Source organism: Callionymus lyra, chromosome 3, assembly GCF_982586985.1.
Source record: "Callionymus lyra chromosome 3, fCalLyr1.hap1.1, whole genome shotgun sequence".
In the NCBI taxonomy this organism is placed as follows: Eukaryota; Metazoa; Chordata; class Actinopteri; order Syngnathiformes; family Callionymidae; genus Callionymus; species Callionymus lyra.
In genome coordinates, this window is record NC_141820.1 from 19,755,321 (window position 1) to 19,776,838 (window position 21,518).

The following is a 21,518-nucleotide window of genomic DNA, read 5'->3' on the forward strand; positions in this document are numbered from 1 at the left end:
CTCCTGAGGAGGAAGGTCTCTTCATTCAATAAAAATCATCGTGTTATGTGAAACTTTAAGCAGAAAAAAATCCATAATAAAGACTTTTTATTTGATTGATGTTCTGCAACCAGGAACCAATGTGTAATTTTGTAACTAAAAAAAGTATCAAGTTACAAAATACATTTAAGATCAAGCTTAATATGCTTTTCTGAACTTTTTATTTGTGAATTTTATTTTTTAATCTGATGGATAACTTTTTCCCATATATATATTTTTATACCATTTTATATTTTTTACTTAAATCTTTGTAAGGGGGCAATAATCAGAAGACGATAAACTCAGGACAACCCTAAAACCAAAAAAAAACCTACATATCACATATTTAGAGTGGAACTAGTAATGAATATTAAAAGTGAATACAAAATAAAGCATTTTGTTTCGACATGATCTTGACTTCACAAGGGTCACATAAGTACAGTCAAAGGGCCGAATGTGACCCCAGAACTGCACTTTCTCCAAATCTCACAACTCTCACTTACAATTAGGTATTATTTTGGAGATCAGTCTCGACTGAAGCACTTTATTTAAACCAAGGATAATGGTGACATGTGTACTTGACATTAAACTGTTTCTGCACCACATTATTTGAACAAAAAATAAGCATACAAGTAGATGAAGAGATTTGAAAAACATCTCACTGATTTTATTCCTTCAACAAACCAGGAAGTGGCATTGAAACAATCTTTGACACGTGGTCAAAGATAGCAGTTGAGCTATGAGGAAGTGAAATCAAGTCAATGGAGGTGGGCAAGGAAGTGAACATATTTTTTTTTGCACAGATAAAAAGTTCTGCAAATTTGTTTTTAATACAACGCAAGACATTTTAAAGTGTTGTTCCGTCTCTGAGCAAAAAAGTTTAATATTTGTTTATTTATTCATAATTATATTGTTTCTGTTATGGAAGATTTGGTTAAAGTAAGGATGTCTTAGTCGTGTATATGCAGCGACTGTAAATATGTACAGTATTAATTCCTTCTTTTCATTATGATAATGTCACTGTTATTACTATTAAGTTGTTACCTTAAATACCATTCCTCCACCACTAAGGGTCGCCATTAGGTTTTATTTCACAATAACATCGGCCGCAACAGTTTGAAACGCCAACAAGCAAGTTCCAAACATCAACAGTAACTTACATTTTAGAATCAAATATCAATTGAATACTAGAAAACGTTATGTTTTAAATTTAAAAAAAGTAAATGTCCTCGTTAATGCGCTTTTTTATTTTGTGAAAAGATTGAAGAGTAATACAAACCAAACTACAAAGTTACTCATTTAAAGCTGCAACGTTTTTCATCAAAGTAAACCTGGACCACATGATTTGGATGTCCTCACGCATATCAGATGATCTCCACAGAAACGATGGGAGGGTTTTTTCATGTTGTAAAGTTGCTTAAATAACGCCACATAAACCGGAAATTCGATGTTTTTCTTTCAACATTAAAAGTAGACTTGCGTATTCTAGTATTAGAATATTAAAATCATTCTGTTTTTAATAAAAATCGATTTAAAAAAGAAAGAGAGAAATGATGATCTTTGGATACGAAATATTAACGCTCGCGTTTTATTGTGAAAAATCTAACCGGAAGTTAGAGTGCACAGCGTTGAATTCGATGCACGGGCGCGCTCATCTATGACTCAAGACTCCAGGCGGTGTGTGTCGGCGAACAAGTTGACTGAAATGCTTTGAACCACCAACAAAAAAAAAGAGGGAAAAGAGTTATTTTCAAAAGTTGGATCTTGAGCTCTCGTTTCTAACCAAGACTGGACCAAGATGGCGTCGCTGCGGGCTGCCGAGGCACGTCTGCAGTGGATGCGTTGATGTCTTGTTGCCATTTAAACCCGGTGGCTAACAGTTAGCAGGAAGTCTCGGAGGAGCGACTGGATATTGACTCCTGTCGCCGTCTTTCCTGTCGGACGAGAAGTCGACGTGAGGTGAGTGACGAATGAAAGCTGGTCTGATTCTGGAGCCTGTTGTGGATGAAACGCCTCCTTGAAGCTTCGACATCAAGAGCCTGGTTCTGCTGTTATGCAATGAACCAGTAGATCAGAGAAAACAAGCTCCTTCATCTTCATATATCGTTGAATATTCCACATCTGCATGACCTTCACAAGGTGTTTCCATCTCCGTACATATTCTATAAATACCGTCTTAGTTTTAGGGTTTTTTGGATCATCATCCTTTTTGATTTATGTTTAGAAAATTGTGAATAAGTCGTGTTTTTATGTGAACAAACAAACAAGTCAAACTACAGTAGCGTATTTAACATGTTATAATAAACCCTATATAACATTGGGTCAATAAAACAAACGATTAAGTTTAAACATAAGCTACATGGTTCCCTGTTGATCATTTTAAATATAAAAATATAAATGAACATTCCTAAGTAAGTAAGTAAGCATGTATTATAAAATCTCGACCTGTTTAACTCAATATTTACCAACATTATATTTCAAAATGCAACAATTGTGTGTTTGTGTATTTATTTTCTGACATTGCTGTGTCAATGTTTTAAAGCATTTATCATAGTTAATTCCTTTTCTAACAATGCATAAAAGGAACAGAAATGATGAAAATTGTCCTAAATATGAATTTCCTGTCAGAGAATTGTTGGTCTGGATGTATTCATTTCTATAAATACCTGCATTGTGTCATTTGGGTTTTTTTGGACAGTTTTGGTCAGCAGTGAGCTATTAAGGCTATAATATACTGTATACTGTATAGTTGATTCTCATCTGCGAGGCAAGTAAAGGGCTTCATTATCTTATCTTTGTGTAAAAAAAAAAAAAAACCCCAACATTTTGGGTAGTTTTAGATCTCGGATACCTATTGTAAATGGTACTCACTTGTATGTGAGGCAAGAATCTGGACTAGGCTGGCAGAGGCTTAAAACCATCAGCTAAACAAAACCAGTAAATCAAGTATAAACCTGTTTAATTTCTATTACCTATTTGTATTGCAAGAAAATATGTAATGATTGAGCCATTTTTCAAGATTAGTCAGTCATTAATTCAACATTGCTGTAAGTTATTAAGCTTGTAAATGTATTTTTAATTGGAATTAAATCCTCCAAAAAAAAGACCGGACTAATATGTTTTCTTTTGAAATGCTAACAGTTTCCAAAATCGAATGAATTGCTAACTGAGACATTTGGGCTATTTGACGTATGTATAATTAGAGTCTTTCAATCCTGGTCTTTTTGTAGCTTGTGTGGTAGGACTTAAAACAGTTACCGAACTAAAGCTGGAACTAAAGTATCTCTGTGCATGGTTATGAATGAGACTCGCATCTAAAATGTTACTTTTCGTCTCGCTCTCTGACTAAATACATCCATCTCTTTGTATCACTCCCTCCCAGCCAAGTCCTTGACGGACTGCACTTCTCATTTTCTGCTGTCAGGAACAGTTATTTTTCAAATTATACTATTATCCAAGAGTTGTTGTATTGAGAAGCTTGTTAACTCTTCACCAGCCAAAATCCTTTTCCCCAATGTGTCCTTTTGCACTTGTGAAGGTTGATGAATAATTGAAAACATTGAATTTTTCTGGCAAAACCTGTGAGGAGTTACTGTAATTTTAAATATACATGTGAAATCCTGTCGGTGGAGATGGGATTCTTAAGTGATCACTCTTTTAGTTTTTCTTACACAAAGTATCGGGTAAAAAAAACAAAACCTTCTGCCTCAATATATCAGTGAATAAACGAGTAGATGATTATTTTCCGTGACGTTTTCTACTCAGTGGTCAGTTGAGCAACACTCGCTTATTTACTAGTCAAATCAAGTTTCCATTCAGTCTTTTTCCACACACAGCTTGTCTGCTGAGGTACTAGTTTGCAGTATTGCAGTTTGTATTATGTTTACATGCTGCTCTTATATGTCATAATCTAAAAGACGCATTAATATCCCAGTGCGTCTGGGCTGACATTTTTGCCGCGTTCGACTTTCTTTGTTTAATGGTGTGTTAATGTTAAAGGTCTCATGTTGGTCCAGAGGGCTTTAAACGTTGAAGGTTGGCTTCAAATGAAATGTTATATTCATTTAAACTGAATATACATTGACCAAAAACCAAGATCTACAAAAAAAAAACAATTGTCATGCACAGTACGTTTCCTTCCTTTCCTCCTCCCAATGCGAGACACGGTGAAGGGCAAAAATATGTCCAATAGAAACCCTGAATTATTCCCCTTTCCTCCCCTTTTTCACTTGTGTTTCAGGAAGAATTAACTATTTTTAGTCTTGCTTACAGAAAAAAACATATCAGTAATATCACAAAGTCATTGGCCGGGGATGTGAGCTATTCTTTAATAAAAGCCCCAGACCTTCAGGGCTTCAGCTTGGTCTCTTTATGATGCAATAAATCCTCCTCAGACATGAAGCTTGTAGTAAATATTCTGGTCAACCCGACTCTTCAGTTAACACGCGTGTACCCATGTACCTCCATCATGGAGCACTTCACGAAATTCAGTGTTGAAGATCAAAGGTCATGGGAATGAATCCTATCAGCTACAGCCTCAGCTGGACCACCGCTGAGTGGATTTCTTGCCAAAAAATACCAGATGAGAATAGATTCTTATTATTTAGTAAAATAATATAAACATGCCAAAATGGCCATCTGTGAGGTACTGTATTTGGTAATCGTCAAATATGTCAAAATCTAATATTAGACCCACAGATGTCACAGTGGAAATACTTTGCTGCACCAGAGGGTTTTTTTTCCGACAGGCATAGATATGAATTGTTTACATTTCATTTGTAAACGGAAAATTATGCAAACAAGTAGATTAAGAGATTTAATTATTATTCAACATTTTGTTCAGAACATTTCTTTAAAGTCTTCCTCCACGATATGATACATGTGATACGTTATTTTTGCCACTTGCGTCGTTGAGTTTAAAAAACATTTTTAGAGGATTATAAAATGCCGCTTGCAGGTCGGAGCGCACGCATTTGTAGTATTGTTTTAACTGATGCCGTTCTTTTTAAGCATTATAGGATCAGAGCAGACGCCACATCTCTCTTTCTGCACCACAGAATAGAGTATTCACTGTAACTCATAGCTAAAACCTGACTTTGCCTATAGATACAAAGGGTTAAAAGGACTTGTTTCCTTGTTCCAGGGGAAACACCCTGGAGAAATATTTGACGGGTTGGAGCAAATAATTAACAAGAACATTGTTTTAATCTCGGATGGTTGTCATTTCAACACGGTTAAACCAGAAGCCGAGGCCTCTACGTCCTTCTTGTATTTCTCTTAACTGCTCACCTGGCTGGTAAATTCTCAACATTCTTCATTGTGTTAATCATTAACGTAATTTGTCATTATGAACAGCCACTCCCTTTTTTTAGACTGAGTCACCAGGTCTTAATATGCACTTACTTGTGTGAGTAAACTTCTGTACTTCCTTTACGAGATCTTCAAACAGAAGGAGTAGCCGCACGTATTGTGATATATTTAGCTGGGTGTGAAAAACTGGCTTTTTAATAAACAGCCCACATATACGCAGAAAGACACTCGGACCTTCTTTAAAACCTCAAGGCCTGGGGGCCAAATCCAACCCCAAGTCATTTTATGTGGACTGTAAGTTGTTTCCCATTTTAATTTACTGTCAATTTAAAGTGATAACTATATCACTCAAATGCCAATATCCAGAAATAAAAGGACTAAAGTGTACAAAAAATTGCCTGCCAATGGAATGTCTGTTCACACATCAGAACACAGAGATTATATATTTTTAATTTGATGTTGCCAAAATCTGGAAGTGATACAAATGGAATAATTGAATGATTTGAAATTGTGATGTCTAATTTGAAATAGATTGCTAATCGTGTTCAACACTAAAGTAAATTGACATAAAAGGCATTTAACATGTACACAGAAATCCCTAGGACACAATAAAGGGAATGATTATTAACAGGATACAAATACACTCAAACACTCTCAATGTCAAATGAAATTGTGTTTCCCTGTATATACATGAAGCCAAAGGCACCATTTTGTAATAATGTTTTGTCAATAAATGTGTTCAGACAAGGTTTGATGAAAGAATCCCAGTTTGTTTGTCTTTACGACCCTGAAGAGACGGCGTGTTGCACCAGCTTCTACCCATCTTTTATAGGTTTTGTCGCCATAAATTGTCAAATAATAATGTTGCAATAAAACATGCCTTCATGTTGGTGGTAAAAAGGTATGCTAAATAAGACACACACACACACATTAGGGAAACTATGTGTGGGAGTTCCATCCCTCAATATCAACTGGAGAAGAGAATGTGAAAAATGCAACTTGATTTGGATGTAGATCTTCTGCCATCATTTAAATGTCTGAGCATTGTCTGACAGCTGTTCCTCCTATCATGTCGACATTTTTGACATGCATCGGAAGCAGGTTTTGCAGAGACCCCTGGCAGGGATTTAGGCTATAATCACATTTCTTTGTAGATTAACTCCCTTCTTCCTCTCAGGAGATTACGTTCTTTGAGGTTTTTGTTTGACAATTAATCCTTCCAACATGCTGTGTCCTCTTCTTTATTGAAGATCCAAAGGGTCACCTTCACCCAAAATACAATGTCCTCCAAAATCTTGAAGACAGTGTAGCTGTAGGTTGTTTCCCAACCACATGACTATGGATAATCTACCATCAGATTACACGTGAAGCCACTGATATGTTCGAAGCAGTTCAAAGTTCCACTGGAAAAAATAGAGCTTTTGAGCTAATGATCTATTTAGGATTTTGGTCATTAATCCTGTTGATGCAGAAAAAGCTTAGTAATGGGAGAGAATGTTAACTATATTATCAGCATATTTGCTCGCTCAACCGGTTACGATTCTTCTGTGCTAAACCATCTTTCCAGCTGGATGATGGAGCACAAAATAACTTTATTTGTGATTTGGCACACGGGGGATCTTTTTTTTTCTTATCCACCACAGCAGCAGATTAAGTTTCTGCAATTGTTCTCGTCCACAGTTGTTGATATTATTTACCGCTCTAGAAGAATCTGTTTTGATTTTCTTTTTAGGACGCGTACGGACCACAGAAGGTACTTCTATTGACTGGTTACAATCAGTGATTGTGGTTTGGTCTGATTGCAACAGCCCAGGCGTCTTCCTGAGGGAACGCAGCTTGAGTCAAACAAATCACTACAAAAAAAAAGAAAACACAGAATAATATATACTGTATTTAAGGAAACATCCAGTTAGAATCAGTCAAACATTTACACATGCATATCGTACACATCTCTAAAAAAAACAAAACGACTTTCTTAACCATGCCAGTAAAACGTATAGACAAATAACCATTAACTTTAACCTTATATCTGCATATTATGAATCTGGCACTGACCCTTAATAATAATAACTTGCTATCCAGTAGTGCAGGTCCAACCTTTTCTTTATTTGTACCGCGGACTGGTTAAATGTCAGGATTATATTCACGGACCAGGTTTCAGATAGTATACAAGTTAGTAATTCTTATTTGTAAAGCGCCTTTAACAGTTTATTTGAGTGTCTGAACAAGAAGGAGCTGTCTCGCCTACAGTTAATACAAATCTCTGCAGCGAAGATCTGACATGCTCTAGTAGGAGGACTCGCATGTCACAGACCCTTAACACGACCCAGCTTCTTTCAGGATCAGTTTTAAAATTAGTTAGTTAGATAAAATAGTAAACCGGAACAGGTAGTTGGGGGAGCACTGTTATAGTTTATTAAGCCGTCAAAATGGCCGACTGAATTTTAAATATCTGTAGGTTTTATGGGAATTTATATTGGTCACCATTGGCCCTATCCCTTATGTACTTATTACACACAAATCCGATTTTGAAGATTGAATGGAGTATGTTTGCCGAGTAAGAGTAGGGATAAGTACTAATACCAGTAACCGTAATGTCTCTTGTTTTGACATACACGCTACTAACCAGACCGAAAAGCAATGCAGCTTATGGTTTTGTTCCCCCACGTAAAAAATGACAACCAACATGATTATATAACAAAAAGCTTTACACATGCACAATGGGGCCCAAGATTAATTCTGACAGAAAGCAACACAGTAAATGTCTGGTGCAATGATTAAACATTCCCTATCTATTCCCCATTTAGGAGTTTGTTTTATATCCAGGTGGAGTTGTACTTGAAGGCAGATTAACTGCATCTTAAATTCACCACCCATGCCCTTAAGCAACTCTCGTTCAAGATTCTACAAATCCTGCTTTAAAACAAACCACTGATTAAGTGACTCTTGCTATTATTGTCTAAAATATAGGTTTAGTTATTATTTACTCTGTTTACAGTAGTTAGCTGTAGGTTCTGAGGTAGACCATCTATTGTATCTGCAGCTTCATCTCAGAATATGAATGTTTCAAACGGCACAGATACACGTTACGATGTGACCACTAGGGAGGAGTGATCGGTCTCTTCTGCTCTAGTGAGACCAATTAAAAAATGTTTTTATATGATCTGTATTTAAACCTGCGCCAACAGTGGGCATGCAGATGTTGATTCGCAGCTGTTCCAACAAACTGTCTCAACCTGTCTATTTTCCCCTCAGAGCTTTTCACACTCGCAGCTGGATTTTTTTTTTTTATTATTTATATCATCAAGAGAGTGCTCTTGATGCGGCCAGACAACATGTTGCCACACACACACTCACACACACACACACACACACACAACACATCATATAGACCAGGAAGTGGAACGAGAAGTGCTTCATGGTTCAGTCCATGAAAAGATAAACAAGGGTGCTTCAGCAGCAGTGAGTCCTGCAACTGTTTTGTGTTTTGAAGCCGCAAACAAACATTACCCAAAAAGGCTTTAGGCAACAGAATGACAGTCATTGTGATGCGGAACTTATTTTGGTCATCACACCACCACGTCCTGTTGACATTTAAATTTTGACACGTGCCTCATACAAAACCTTCGCTTCTGCACTGATGTATGATTGACTTTGTTTTTTCCAATCCATTTGTGTTAGAGCTGGAATCTATTTTCTCCTTGATAGGATTGAATAAAAGTCATTTAATCACTTACATCACTTTTTTACCTTTTGATTATTTAATGCAATGCAACATCAAAAAAACATTTTAAGCTATTTTACTCCACATAAAACGCATCAACAAAAAGACAAATTGGGTGAATGTGATTTGTCTACGGCGAATGGAGGAAAATGATTGAATTGAATGCCTGAATTTTGCGGATTATTATTCTCTTTTTTTCACTCCAGGAGATTTGGTATCTTGGTTCGAATCACCTCTGAAAAGGGAAAAAAAGATCTACATATATAGATGGATAGTATTTATTTATATTACCCATTAAAACTATATTTACAAAAAACCTGAGGACACAGTGTTTCTTTTACCTTTAATTGAGAAAGAACTTTAAACACAGCAGTAAAACGGCTGGATAAAACCTTTACTACTGAACCCATCTTGAGGTTGTGCTTTACGAATAAACTAATGAAGCGAAATCAAACTATCGTCCTTGGCACATTAACTCAATGTTTATTATGTATTATAAGTCGTGGACTAAATGCAGTTCACATCCAGCATTCATAATGTTAGTGTGAAGTCCATCTCATGGTAATAATGTAGTTATGAAGACTGAAATAACTAATCAGACATATCATTTATGCTTAGTTTGAAAAGGGTCGAAGGCGACAGGCAAGAAAGTGACCCATGTCTAATGTTTCTACAAGTGACGTGAGATTTTATTTTGAAAAGATAATCAAATGTCAATTGGTTTTGTTATCCAACCTTTTTAATATGAATCATTGCTTAGTCGAGTGAATGTTAAATTTATTGGATTAGGTAATAAAGCTCCATGGATTAAGTTATAGACCCTCATCGATGTCAAACAACCTTGTGGTCATTTATTTCATAACCATGAACACTTTTGTAAAACTTGCAGCCTAAAGCTTTCCAATGTTCTCTACATAGAGCTGTGAGATCTATAACGTCCCACAAGTGATCTTTTGCTCTTGCGTTGATGATGGAGTGGCGTATGCTAGCTGGTCGTGTAGACGCTCTGAATACCAATGAGTCCGGTGTGACCGGCGTTCAAGGTTAAATATCGAACGTTCCGTCGTTTTCGCCGAACGGAACCGCCGCTGACGCTCCGCCACGGTCGCTCGCAGCCTCGCAGCTGTAACCTAAATATCTGGAAGAAGGAGGGAGAAGAAAAAAAAAATATGGTGATGTCACCTCTACGTCTGCCTCTTCCCCCTCTCTTCCTCGCTCACTCTCCTCACCCGGCGGTGTGTGATGGTGCTTCTGGCGGACGATCTGCTCGAGGTAGGTGCTCGGTTTACATCCCCGTGCTGCACACTCGCATGCTGCATCCGTCCTGACCTCCGCTAGGTTTCATGTGTTGGATTCTAATTCTGCACGATCAAGAAGGTCACTCCTGACTTTGGAAGTGTTCTCTTTTACTGCCACCACCAGCATTCTTCTATATTTACATGACATCGTTTCTATCTTTATTGTATCCTCACGCTCTCGCCGTGTGTGTGTGTGTTTTTTTTCGGTCCGCCACACACCAAGCTGCGATGTTTTAGCCTACGATGGGATTGACTCTCTTTTTGAGGTCACCGGTGTCTCCTTGACACGGCAAGAGTTCACGCTTCCTCTTTTTTCTCATCAGCATTCCCGTCCACATGTTCCTCCGGTAGATAACGCACACGAGCGAGTGCTGAGTCACCCAGTTGCAAAAGATTGATGCCTTTTTTTTCTTTTTTTTTGTTTAACAAGGTGATTTCAGCAGATAAAAGCTTCATAGCGAGCCAGCTCGCAATATCTCAGGATGAGTGTTCGGCTCTAACATTGGAGTTGATAGTAGCACAAAAAATATAAAAATATATCACAACGTAATAATCTAATAACAGGTTGCATGTTCTTTTCAGCTGATCAGCCAATGGGTTTTCACATGCGTTTTCATTGTTGGCACTGGTGTTATGATAAACTGGTGTTATTAATGTTATAATATAATATTATCCCTGCCAAGTTGGGGTGTAAGAAATAAATGGATAGACTTTGATGGCGCGTCACATGTTGATTTTGACAACAGCACTGTAATGGGTTTAAAAAAGTACACGCAATTTTTGCTTTTAAATCCTATTTTTGTCTTTGTCATAGTTATTCTGTTATTTATATTTCAAAGCGTGTATTAAAAAATTTTTTTAATTTACAATTAACACACAAATTAATTGCAATGATGACTGAGGACAAGAGGATACGGTTGACTGCTTTTTAGGCATATTTTGTTGTTTAAGATACATTTAAGTGGTTACGAATTCATCAAGAGTCGTTCGGCCTGTAAATTATGCAATGCTAAAGTAAAGTACTCGGAAAATACTAAAAAATAAACCGTATAACTCATTATCACATATAACAGACTTTTGTCAGTTAACACCCTAACTGCCAAGGAGGTTATGTAGTCGTCTGTGTTTTCATATATCCGTCTTTCTCTCTACTTCTTGGAGAAAAATACCAACAGATTTCAGTGAAATTTCCACGGACACTTGCTTACCCATTGAGCTTGTTGCCATCCACAACATTTTTTTTTGCTAAAATAGGTTTCAAATATTATCGATGAAATGTAGCGCACCATTGTTTTTATAACAACAGACAGCGACTGCATTAATCTTTCATTGCTGTGCAGGACACAACACAAACACTGAAGAACACAACACCATTGCAGTGAGTCACACGTTGACATTGGTACATCAGCACTTTTGAGTCATCTCATGGTGTCTAGACTGAACCTGATCATGTGATCTACTAGTAGGTAGCAACACGCCAATTCATGACAAGCATACGAACATCTACTAGTTGGCTTTGTGTTCGTCAACGGCTCGAAAAAGCACAATGGCTCTTCTACTACGAGGGATTTGACAGGATGACGACGTCCTCCGTTCTATATCGGAGCCTGAGAATCCCCTCAGTTTGTCTTTGGGGCCACTGCCAAGCCACATGTGAAGGATTCCCTCTGAGTTTGCCCTCTATCTTTGGCAACGGTTCACAGCTTTTAGCTCACAGTCTGCCAGGGCCAAAGTGCTGTACTTTTGGTCAGCGAGCCAACAGGATACAGGGAGGTGTCATAGAAAATATATTCTTAGAATAGTGCAGAAGAAAATATTCGGCTCTATTCAACGTGGTTGTTTTTTCAAGTGTTTTTACTAAAGGTTCGCAGAACCCTTTAGGGGGGGTCATTGTTTAGTTCCTGATTGTACAGAGCTGCAATTTTCTTTTGATTGACAGACCGTAAAACATACAAATTCAGTTGTTTTCTTGTGAAATGTTGTGCTACTCATGTTTCGTAACCTAGTTCCACAATTAGTTAGAAGTGGTTAGATTGTGCAATACATCGTGAAGAGTCAAGAATTTCTTCATCTTCATTTCTTTATATTAATAAAGTATATCTAATCTAATCCAATTTCCTAGTTTGACACTAAAAAATGGGAAAGATGAATTAAGATTTTTCTTGATTTCAGCAAACTTGGTCACCTGAAGAGAAATGAAGTCAAACTAAACAGATTTCTTGACCTCATCGTCACTTTTTGTTACTGCACATAGACAACTTAAGTATTTAATTAGGATTTGACACATCATTGAAAAAGTCTTTAACTATCAAGTCTCATGAGAACGCACAATAAATAAGAGAGTGTGTCCCATTGTTACTGAGTCATCATTTAAGGCAACAAAAAAATAATTATTATGCATTTTAAAGATATACTGGCAGCGTGTATCTCTTAATTATAATTTGGAACAAGGAACCATCTTATCTGGAGTGAAAACCAACCACCATGCATCTATTTTAAAAGTCCTAAGCTCTCGGTCAACCCACTGATTCTCTCTGGACAAGCTAGTGGAGGTTTTATTACTCGATGGGGGAGGATCGGCTTTTATAGCGGCCGGACTGGAATAATTTGTTTTATCAGGGCGTCCACTCAAATCTGCAATCAGGCTAAGTGGCCGTCTATGGTGCGTCTCAAAGCATCGGTGAGCTGGCCAACGCTACAGTAACCTGTGAAGCATGATCAACAGATGGCTCCTCTTGAATCGTATTTAATAAACCGCTCTTTTGATCAACGTGACAACAAAAGGAAGGTTTGGCTAATTGAATCTGCTACAAAGCATTTGTTCTAGGTATGATAGAGTAGACGGTGTGTGACAAGAAGGTATTATTTTAACACTTGAGTAATGGTGGTGTGTTGCATTAACAAGTGTTTCTAATATAAACAAGTAAACAAGTATACTTAAAGAGGTAAAGTATACTATAAATATACCAATTTAATTCTACTGCTTGCATAGGAAGCTCCTCAAGATGGATGACCCATCTAAAGATGCTCCAGAAAAGGCCTTTAGAAATCTGTATTTAACTCAACACCTGGTTCTGTTTCATTCTGTAAATTCATGCTGAGGAACCAAAAACCCCAAATACCAACTTAAAACCAGCTTTGCCTAAATAAATATGAGACCTATGAGGCAATGGTGGGCAATTCAGTTTCAGTCTCTGTCTAGCCTTAATATGGTCGTAAAAAAAACCTTAAAATGTCATGACGTTTAAAAATAAGCTATACTTGTTGTGCATTATTTCATTTATAGAAAAACGTTTGTTTATTTCATGAAAGTTACCATTATTTGTCCTGTCTGAATCTGGAGCTTGGATGGAAGTAGCTCTGTTCATCATTTCAACAAAACAGTTTTGTCGTTGAATTCCATTCTTGAAGCAAAGATATAAAATACGTTGGCAGAAAAGTGTGATAGTATTTGTTCCTATCTTTCTCATGAATTGCTGCGATCACACCAACTCCTTATCGGGTGCAAATACGACTGTCATTGAAAGTCATGTTGATGCCGCAGTCGACACTATTTCTTTTGCCGCATACTCTTTCTGCAGCTGTCATGTTCAATATCAGAAAAATCAGAATTCTATTTTCCGAGTGCATTGGTGCGAGTCTGCTTGGGGAAAAAGAGCGATAGAGGAGTGGGCCTGGTGTATGTTTCCTTAAACATTAGACCCATTGTGTGAAAATGAACAAAACTGAATCTATTTTCAAAAACAACTCTCTGACTCACAGGAGTGAGCAAAAACACATTAGAAACGTTAGACCTTGAACACTCTTCGAAAAGTTGTTTTTTTTTCTCATCATCTCCATGTGTGTTTGCAGGAATGAAGACGCTGAGGCTTTACTGATCCCGGTGAACGATGGAGCCCTCGTCTGAGAACCAACATGAGACCGAGAAAACTCTGGTGAGTCTTCTGTCACGACACAACTGACGTTCATGCCCGATTTATGAATTAAAATTTAAAAATGTTTTGTATAATCTTACATTTCACATCTTTTTAATCATTACATTAAGGTGGCTATGAATGAATTCTGAAAGGCAGTTTTCCTAACACTATACTTGCTACTGTGACCTTCCTATGGAGGTTACAACCGGTTAATTATATATTTAATTTGGACTTAATTAAAAAAAAAAAAAAAGGATGACGGGGCCTTTATTTACTCTCTTGATGTTCTACATATTCATGTGTAATCATAGTTCTAAGGGTTTTGTTTTCTCTCTCAATATGTTATACCTTTACTAACTAAAAAAGGTGATGAATATTTATGACGCCAATAATGATGCCTAACAACACCAGGATTACCATGAAGCTATTTAATATTCCGACCTCAATTCATCTATTCCATCTTGCTTTATTTTTCCTCCGCTTCAATGGGGTCAATGAGGTTAGAGCCTCTTCCAGCTACTTGTAGGCAGGAAGATTACCACGTCATCGCTGGACATAAATAGACAACTGCTACACACACTTGCATGTGTGGATAGTTTAGAGCAGGTTTTTAGGTCGCATAATATACATCGACTGTGGGGATGAAGTGGTGTTAAAGAAACAACAACAATACACCGATGTATATCGATATTTTTTTCACGTTATTGTATCCATATTAAACAGCACTGCATTGATTTAAATTACATTTTTATATGGTTCATATTTCAATACAGATGGTAAAAAAAAATGTATTTCATTTTTAACAATTAACATGCAAGAGTTCATTTTGGTTCTTCCATTAAACTTGCTGCTAAAGGGACAATGAAATCCTGGCAAGATCTCAGGCAATGACTGAAGACGAGAGGATACAGGCGGCTATAGTTCCTTTTAAAGCTGATGTTTGGACATATTTACTTTCAGTCCTATTACTTTGACCATAAGAAAGCAAAAAATCACAAGATGTCACTAAATTTCAGTTTCCCTTAAAAACTAAAAATGATACATGTACCCAATGTAAAGTGTGAGCTGAATATATCGTATCGAAACATATTGTGACATTAGTGTATCACTGAAGCCCTAGTTAGGATGGCTGTGTTGTCAAAACCGAAAATAACCCAATATATCATGAAGTAAAAATAACTTTTTAACTATAACCATTTTAAAAATATTAATAATAGTCCATACATTTTGTATGAGTATGTGATAATATGACATTAACTTAGCTTGTAAACAAATTCATTTATTTTTAATGATGTTTTGTTATGCAACAATTATAATGGGGAAAAAGAATAACACATTTAACCCAAGGCATGATTAAAACAAAAGAGAGACTATTTATTTTAGACATGTTCAGTTAACTACCAGGAACATTTTATATGATCAGTTTTTGTAGTGTTTCTCTGGCAACACTTTGTCAAAAATCTGGCATAAATAAATCGTTGACCTCTGGATGTTTTTTGGACTGCAGGACGAAACCGGAGTGACTGGCTGCAGAACAAATGGTTCCGCACTGCGTTTAATTCCAACTTTATTTTTGCAATAGTAAATTATATTTTTTATAAACAGTGGACATCATTTGACAAACTTTGTGTCAGTGCGACGAGGGGCGTTTGATTTACTCTATGGTGCTCACCTTCTATCAAACCACTCTGAGACAGGTGTCCAAAGCAGAAGTTGTATTGCTGGCTTAAAACCAACTACGAGTTGAGAAGAAATAAATAATGGTAATAAAAGATGCTGCAGAATTCTAAGGGACATTAATACAATTAATCCAATCAGTCATTTTAAGGATAAAGCAAGTCAATTATCCTTTTTCTACTTGAGAGCAAAAGGCTATAATAAAATGATGTTCGCATATTTATCATCTCCAGACTCATGACACATAATTGAACAGTTGGTGATTAAAGTGCCACGTCTGAGATTCTCTTGTGCTCAATTTAATCTTATAGAGGTCACTGCAAACCTGACTGAGCGCGACAGTCGCTCATAACTGGTGGAAGTGTTTGTCAAGGATGGAGATGGATGGAAAGTTCTTGTTATGAGGGACTTTCCTCCTGACATCGGATCGATGACGATGATGGACTTCATCAAAACTCTGACGCCTGTATTTCATGTTCTGAGTTAAAGGTACTGGTGACCTGTGATTCATGGTAGGGTCTGAGAAAGGCTGATTCCCCAAATCCAAAAGTTTGTTGTTGGAACACAAATGAGCCATTCTCCCAGTGCAAGGACTTGGTCTGTTACTTGTGTCTTGAAGGCATCGTGTGCTGCCAAAAATTGTAATGACATTTCCTGATTAAACAAGGCTGGTTTCCTGAATATCAGATCATCTTCATCTTGATTAGACCGAGACTACATTTATTTAGCATTTAAAATGGGTTTAAATCAGGTCAGACAAAAGGAACATTAAATGAAGAAGGAACAAGACTAACTTCTCTTTGGTCGGGTTTTTCATGTCTATGTTTATTTAAGATACTTCCGTGTTTTTAACTACGCTCTTCTAACTAAGATTGGCATCAGGTGATGTTTACTGCGAGTTGTTTAAACAGTAATGGCTTAAAAAAAAGTACACAAAGGTGTTTATTTTACAACTTTGTTTGTCATGTAACTGTGACGGTTGATTTGATCATAACATGATCTCTTTGTAGAATCTGTGGTTGTGATACAAAGTCGTATGACTGCATGATACCAATCTTATCATTTCTTTTCAGTTTTCACACTGTGTCCTTGTGACTGTCAGAAGGTTTATAACTGAGCACATAATAGCCGAGCTGAGGATATTTGGTCTGAGCTCGGATATTAAATATTAAATCTCAAACTCTTACTCTGACTCACTCACATGTTTCAAATGTTAAAGTCTTCCTCTCCAAGATGCAGTAAGTCCCTCATCATGACCATATTTTGAAGTTATTACTTTATAAAGTTCTCCCCTGTCTGAAATCTCAGCGAACGAGAGGTTACGAGAGCGGATTCCATTATGACTCCTCCTCCGGCCAGCTGTAAGCCACTTTGTTTATACAACGAGTCCCTTGGAGGTGGAGATTTCCAGTATTGATGGCACGAGGTGACATGTTTTTAGCAAAGTGGCTCTGCTTATTGTAACCAAAATGTAATTACAGAAACAAAGTGGGCGGGGCTTAGGTACATTTTCTAAGGTAAATATTTCAATGAAAAGAGAGTTTTGTACAAACTGAAAAACACACATACGGATGAGTACAATAAAAGGTCCAAGATCTGTTTAAGACCCGCTTAAATCAACACTTTATTTGACCTTTAAATGTTTGATAGAAAATGAGAGCATGTGAAGTTATTACCAGGAACAACTTGGTATTTCTCGCAAATACTGGGAATTCTCAATAAATACTTGAATAGTGAATTTAATTTACTAAGAACTTTCACTTCCAGATTTTATGTTCAGTTACTCAGCCAGTTGAAAGGTCAATATCCACGTGTATTGTTTTAGAAATCAACAGTTTCTGAAATTATTTTTGAGAAAAGCAGGAAAAACGAGAGTCTGAACGGGTCGTAGAGGTTTGTCTATTCTGTGTTTGAGTTAAAAGTTACTGTATTTACAGTTGGTGTTCAAAATAAAATCACGTCGGGCTAACGTCTTCCTCCCATTATTTGTTGGCTGAGACTTGAATCCTTTGCTTTTGTGCAACCAACCAAGAACCAAGTCAAGGGTCCGGAGAGGTTGTTGTGGTTTTGTAGGATTACGTCATGTTTTCAAACAGAGTAAATGCCACTGAAGTGCCCTTCAACTGCCTCCAACATGGAGCCCGTGTTGCTGTTATCCGTTTCTCCCCTGCACCCAAAAAGAATCTGGGTCAGCGATGAGCTTCAAGTGATGTTTCTACATTATGTAATAAGTCATGCTATTTGTCCTGCGTAAGCACGATTCATATTTTTAGGGAAAGATTCTGTATTGCGCCGCCTCCACAGCTTGCACAGCAAAGAAGAATCATACTTTGTCAGCAACAATTATAATGAGCTGCGTGCTTTTAACCAGGGAATAAAGTCATTTAATGGTTTTCAGTTGTGTTTTTTTAATATATTTTTGGTTTTAAAAAGATTGTTAATATACTTTCAAGAGGGTTTTCAGGAAATATATTAAATATTCATATTTTGGTGATTTTAAAAGATGTTTATTCAGCCGCTGTCTCTGGTCAAATAAAAAAAAGGTTGATGTGATGTCAACAGGCGAAGTAAATACGTCAATATAAGTGTGATGGTTTTTCACTTGGATAAAGTTAGGGGTGATGAAACTAAACTTGATAAAGATTAGAGAGATTTACAGCTGGACAACTTTGAGAATCTGACTTATAGTAACACAGAAATGTCTTTAAAATGAGTCTATGATGCTCATGGAATACTAAACACACTCTGGTTTTAATACAGCATATTTTAATACTACATTTATATGATTGACGTGTTTTAAAAAATCTATGCTGATAACAAATGCATGATATTCTATGTTTAAAAAAAGCTCATTAAATTGAAAAAGAAGCAGAGTTGTATGTATATATATATATATATATATATATATATATATATATATATAATGTCATTTGCGGAGTCCTATGCACTTAACAGATTTATATGAAGCTGTAGTAAATATATAATGAAAAAAGAACTTGAGAGACACGTATTTGTTGCATCAGAGTTAATAAGCATACAGCGTTCATTGCCGTGTCTTTAGCAAATACAGAATATAAGAGCAAACAAACATCTCCTCCACTAAAATAACATCAAACAGGCCAAGATATGAGTTCATAAAACTTCGTACGGCACATAGAGGTAAATGACAACGCGTCTTGGAACCGAACAACAACTACTACGTTCATATCCTCGCGAGACCAATCGAAAGGATAAATAAGTAAGTCATTTATATTTGTAGAGCGCAATAACCAGCTCCTCCGTTTCTGGAGGAGATTGAATGAATCTATCTGCCATTAGTACCAAATGAAAACATAACAACGATAGTAATGCACACTTGGCTTACACGAGTGCTACACCAAGATACATCTGAGCCGACAAAGCTACTCAAATCCACTGCACCTGTGATGAAAACCGCGAGGAATACTAACATACGGTTGCAGACAAACCACTGGAATCAGAACCACAGACACGGCCACAACCGGAGGTCATTTTCTGCTGCGTTTCAATACCAGATGGTTGTAATTCTACTGTTATATGGTGTAAATTATATTGATATAAGTAAGTAAATAATGGTTATTTCTAGACCAGGGTCCCAAAGTAGATCAGTGTAGTTGAAATGACCAAGTTAAAGTTGGGGTACATATTTTCAAAACGTTGAATACCTGCATTTTCAAGTCAAAAGTCTGATCCCCTCTTTCATAAACAATTTCCCGAAGGAGATCGCCAGAGGGATCAATAACGTTTATCTCATCTAATCTAATTGGCAGTTGAGTTTGATTGACATATCTCTGTCCAATCATCTGACAACGGATTGGTCAACAGTACCGTTTGTTCCATTGGTGACTTTAAACAGTAGTACGTGCCGAAAACTGGAAGTACTCCGAAAATATTCCAGGTAATATTACGAGATCTTCCAGTGTAGACGGCTGACTAACTCCGCTCTGGAAGTCAAAAAATGAACGGATTACTCTGGAAAATAATCCCAACCCTTAGTCAATGAGTAGAAAATGAGTGGATTTGGAATTTTGGTCAAATTAAAATATCACTTTGAAACATTTCACGCTTTTAAGGCCGTTTTAGTTCCAAGTCTCTAACCGACCCTTTGTTCAAGCAGCAGGAAAACTGACTCCACACTAGTAGACGATGTTCTTGCTAAGATAAAATTAGACGTTCATACAAGTCAAAGCTCCGGTAATTGACTTGTGACTGTTCAGTGAGTGTAATCCTCATTGTTGTAAGCAGCTCCCACGAGTCGGGGGGGGGGAAGGGATTTTAGACTTTTACCTGTAACGCAACAATCACCAGGATCTTTTGTTGCTTTTCTTCCTGAGCTTTGGTTTTTTTTTTTTTTTTCATAAACGTCAGCCGACCCTGGACAAGGACGTGGTGGATGCTGACACAAATGCCCAAATCGACGCCTTTGTGTGGATTTCGATTTTGCACAGCGGTGATTCTTTTATGCGTGGTTGAGAAGCAGGAGGGATGATGACATCAGCATTCTCTTGAATTATCTTTAGAAAGGTTTCGACTGGATATTGCACGGCATTATGCTAGAATGTGATGAGATTATCCTTGAAGAGGTTATAGACATTTTTGAAAAGGAAAAAGAAAAAAGAAAGAGATTCATGGCCACGTGTTACGTATTTGCTACCAAATTTGTTTTCTATTGAGTTTGTTATGCACCATTTTTTTTAAACATTATCTATGTGTTACATGGTGTGACTTTATAACATAGAGCTACAGTATGTCGTGACATAATGGCTTCATCCATAAGACAGCCTAGTACTATGACATGGGCAGGAACCGTACAATGCACAAGCGTTTAAGTAACACAATATCTGGAAATTTAATTTCATCTAAACCATCAGAAGAATTGTTGTGTGTTTTGCTTCCAAAATAAGAGGAATGTGGTGTAAATAATGTCAAATATCGGTATTTACACAGTATGGGTTGTGAGAATAAATGGATACACATTTACGTTTTCCCACCGTATTAAATTGATATTCTACTAGTTTTATTTTCAAGATTGTTTCATCCTTTTTTTGTTCATTTATATCAAATTAGTGTGTGTGAAATTAAATAGTTTATTCTTATATTCAAGGCTTTTGTTCATTTTTGTGTTGCAATTAACCTTCTAGCCGCGGTTATTATGTCCTCCGCATCTATATGAAGAATATAATCCTGGCGATGACTGAGGATGAGAGGATACAGCCGCTGCTTTAAAAGCTGATGTTTGGACAGATTTGGGCTTTCAGTTTTATTACTCCAAACAAAAGAGTGGAACAATCACAAGATGTCACTATAATTCCCCCTAAATCTGAAAATGATCCAAATATATTGCAATATATCATATCTTGATAATAGTGTATTTTAACAGCCCTACCATATGAATATATATATATATATATATATATATATGTATATGCTTATCATTCAGGGGCTGATAAGAATGTCCTTTTTTTTTTGTTCCTTGGTCTGTTTGATAGTTTTTGTCCAAATGTGTTGTCTTTTGTTCTGCAATTGTCTAATTTTGCTTTTGTTTTTCTGTCTCTT

The 21,518-nt window shown here is 36.7% G+C and overlaps 1 protein-coding gene across 4 annotated transcripts in view; it reads left to right on the forward strand.

The window, feature by feature from the left end:
- The first annotated feature begins 1,672 nt into the window (after positions 1–1,672).
- The window catches only part of osbpl8 (oxysterol binding protein-like 8), a 47,928-nt gene continuing 28,082 nt past the window's right edge, over positions 1,673–21,518 (forward strand). For 2 of the 4 annotated variants that reach the window (XM_087786853.1, XM_087786854.1), the window contains exons 1-2: positions 1,673–1,977; positions 14,203–14,285. In XM_087786853.1, coding sequence (XP_087642979.1) covers positions 14,241–14,285 — 45 coding nt within the window. In that variant the 5' untranslated portion in view covers positions 1,673–1,977; positions 14,203–14,240. Of the gene's footprint in view, positions 1,978–14,200; positions 14,286–21,518 lie in introns of those variants that run through there. The other 2 variants (XM_087786856.1, XM_087786855.1) reach the window with 2 other exon arrangements.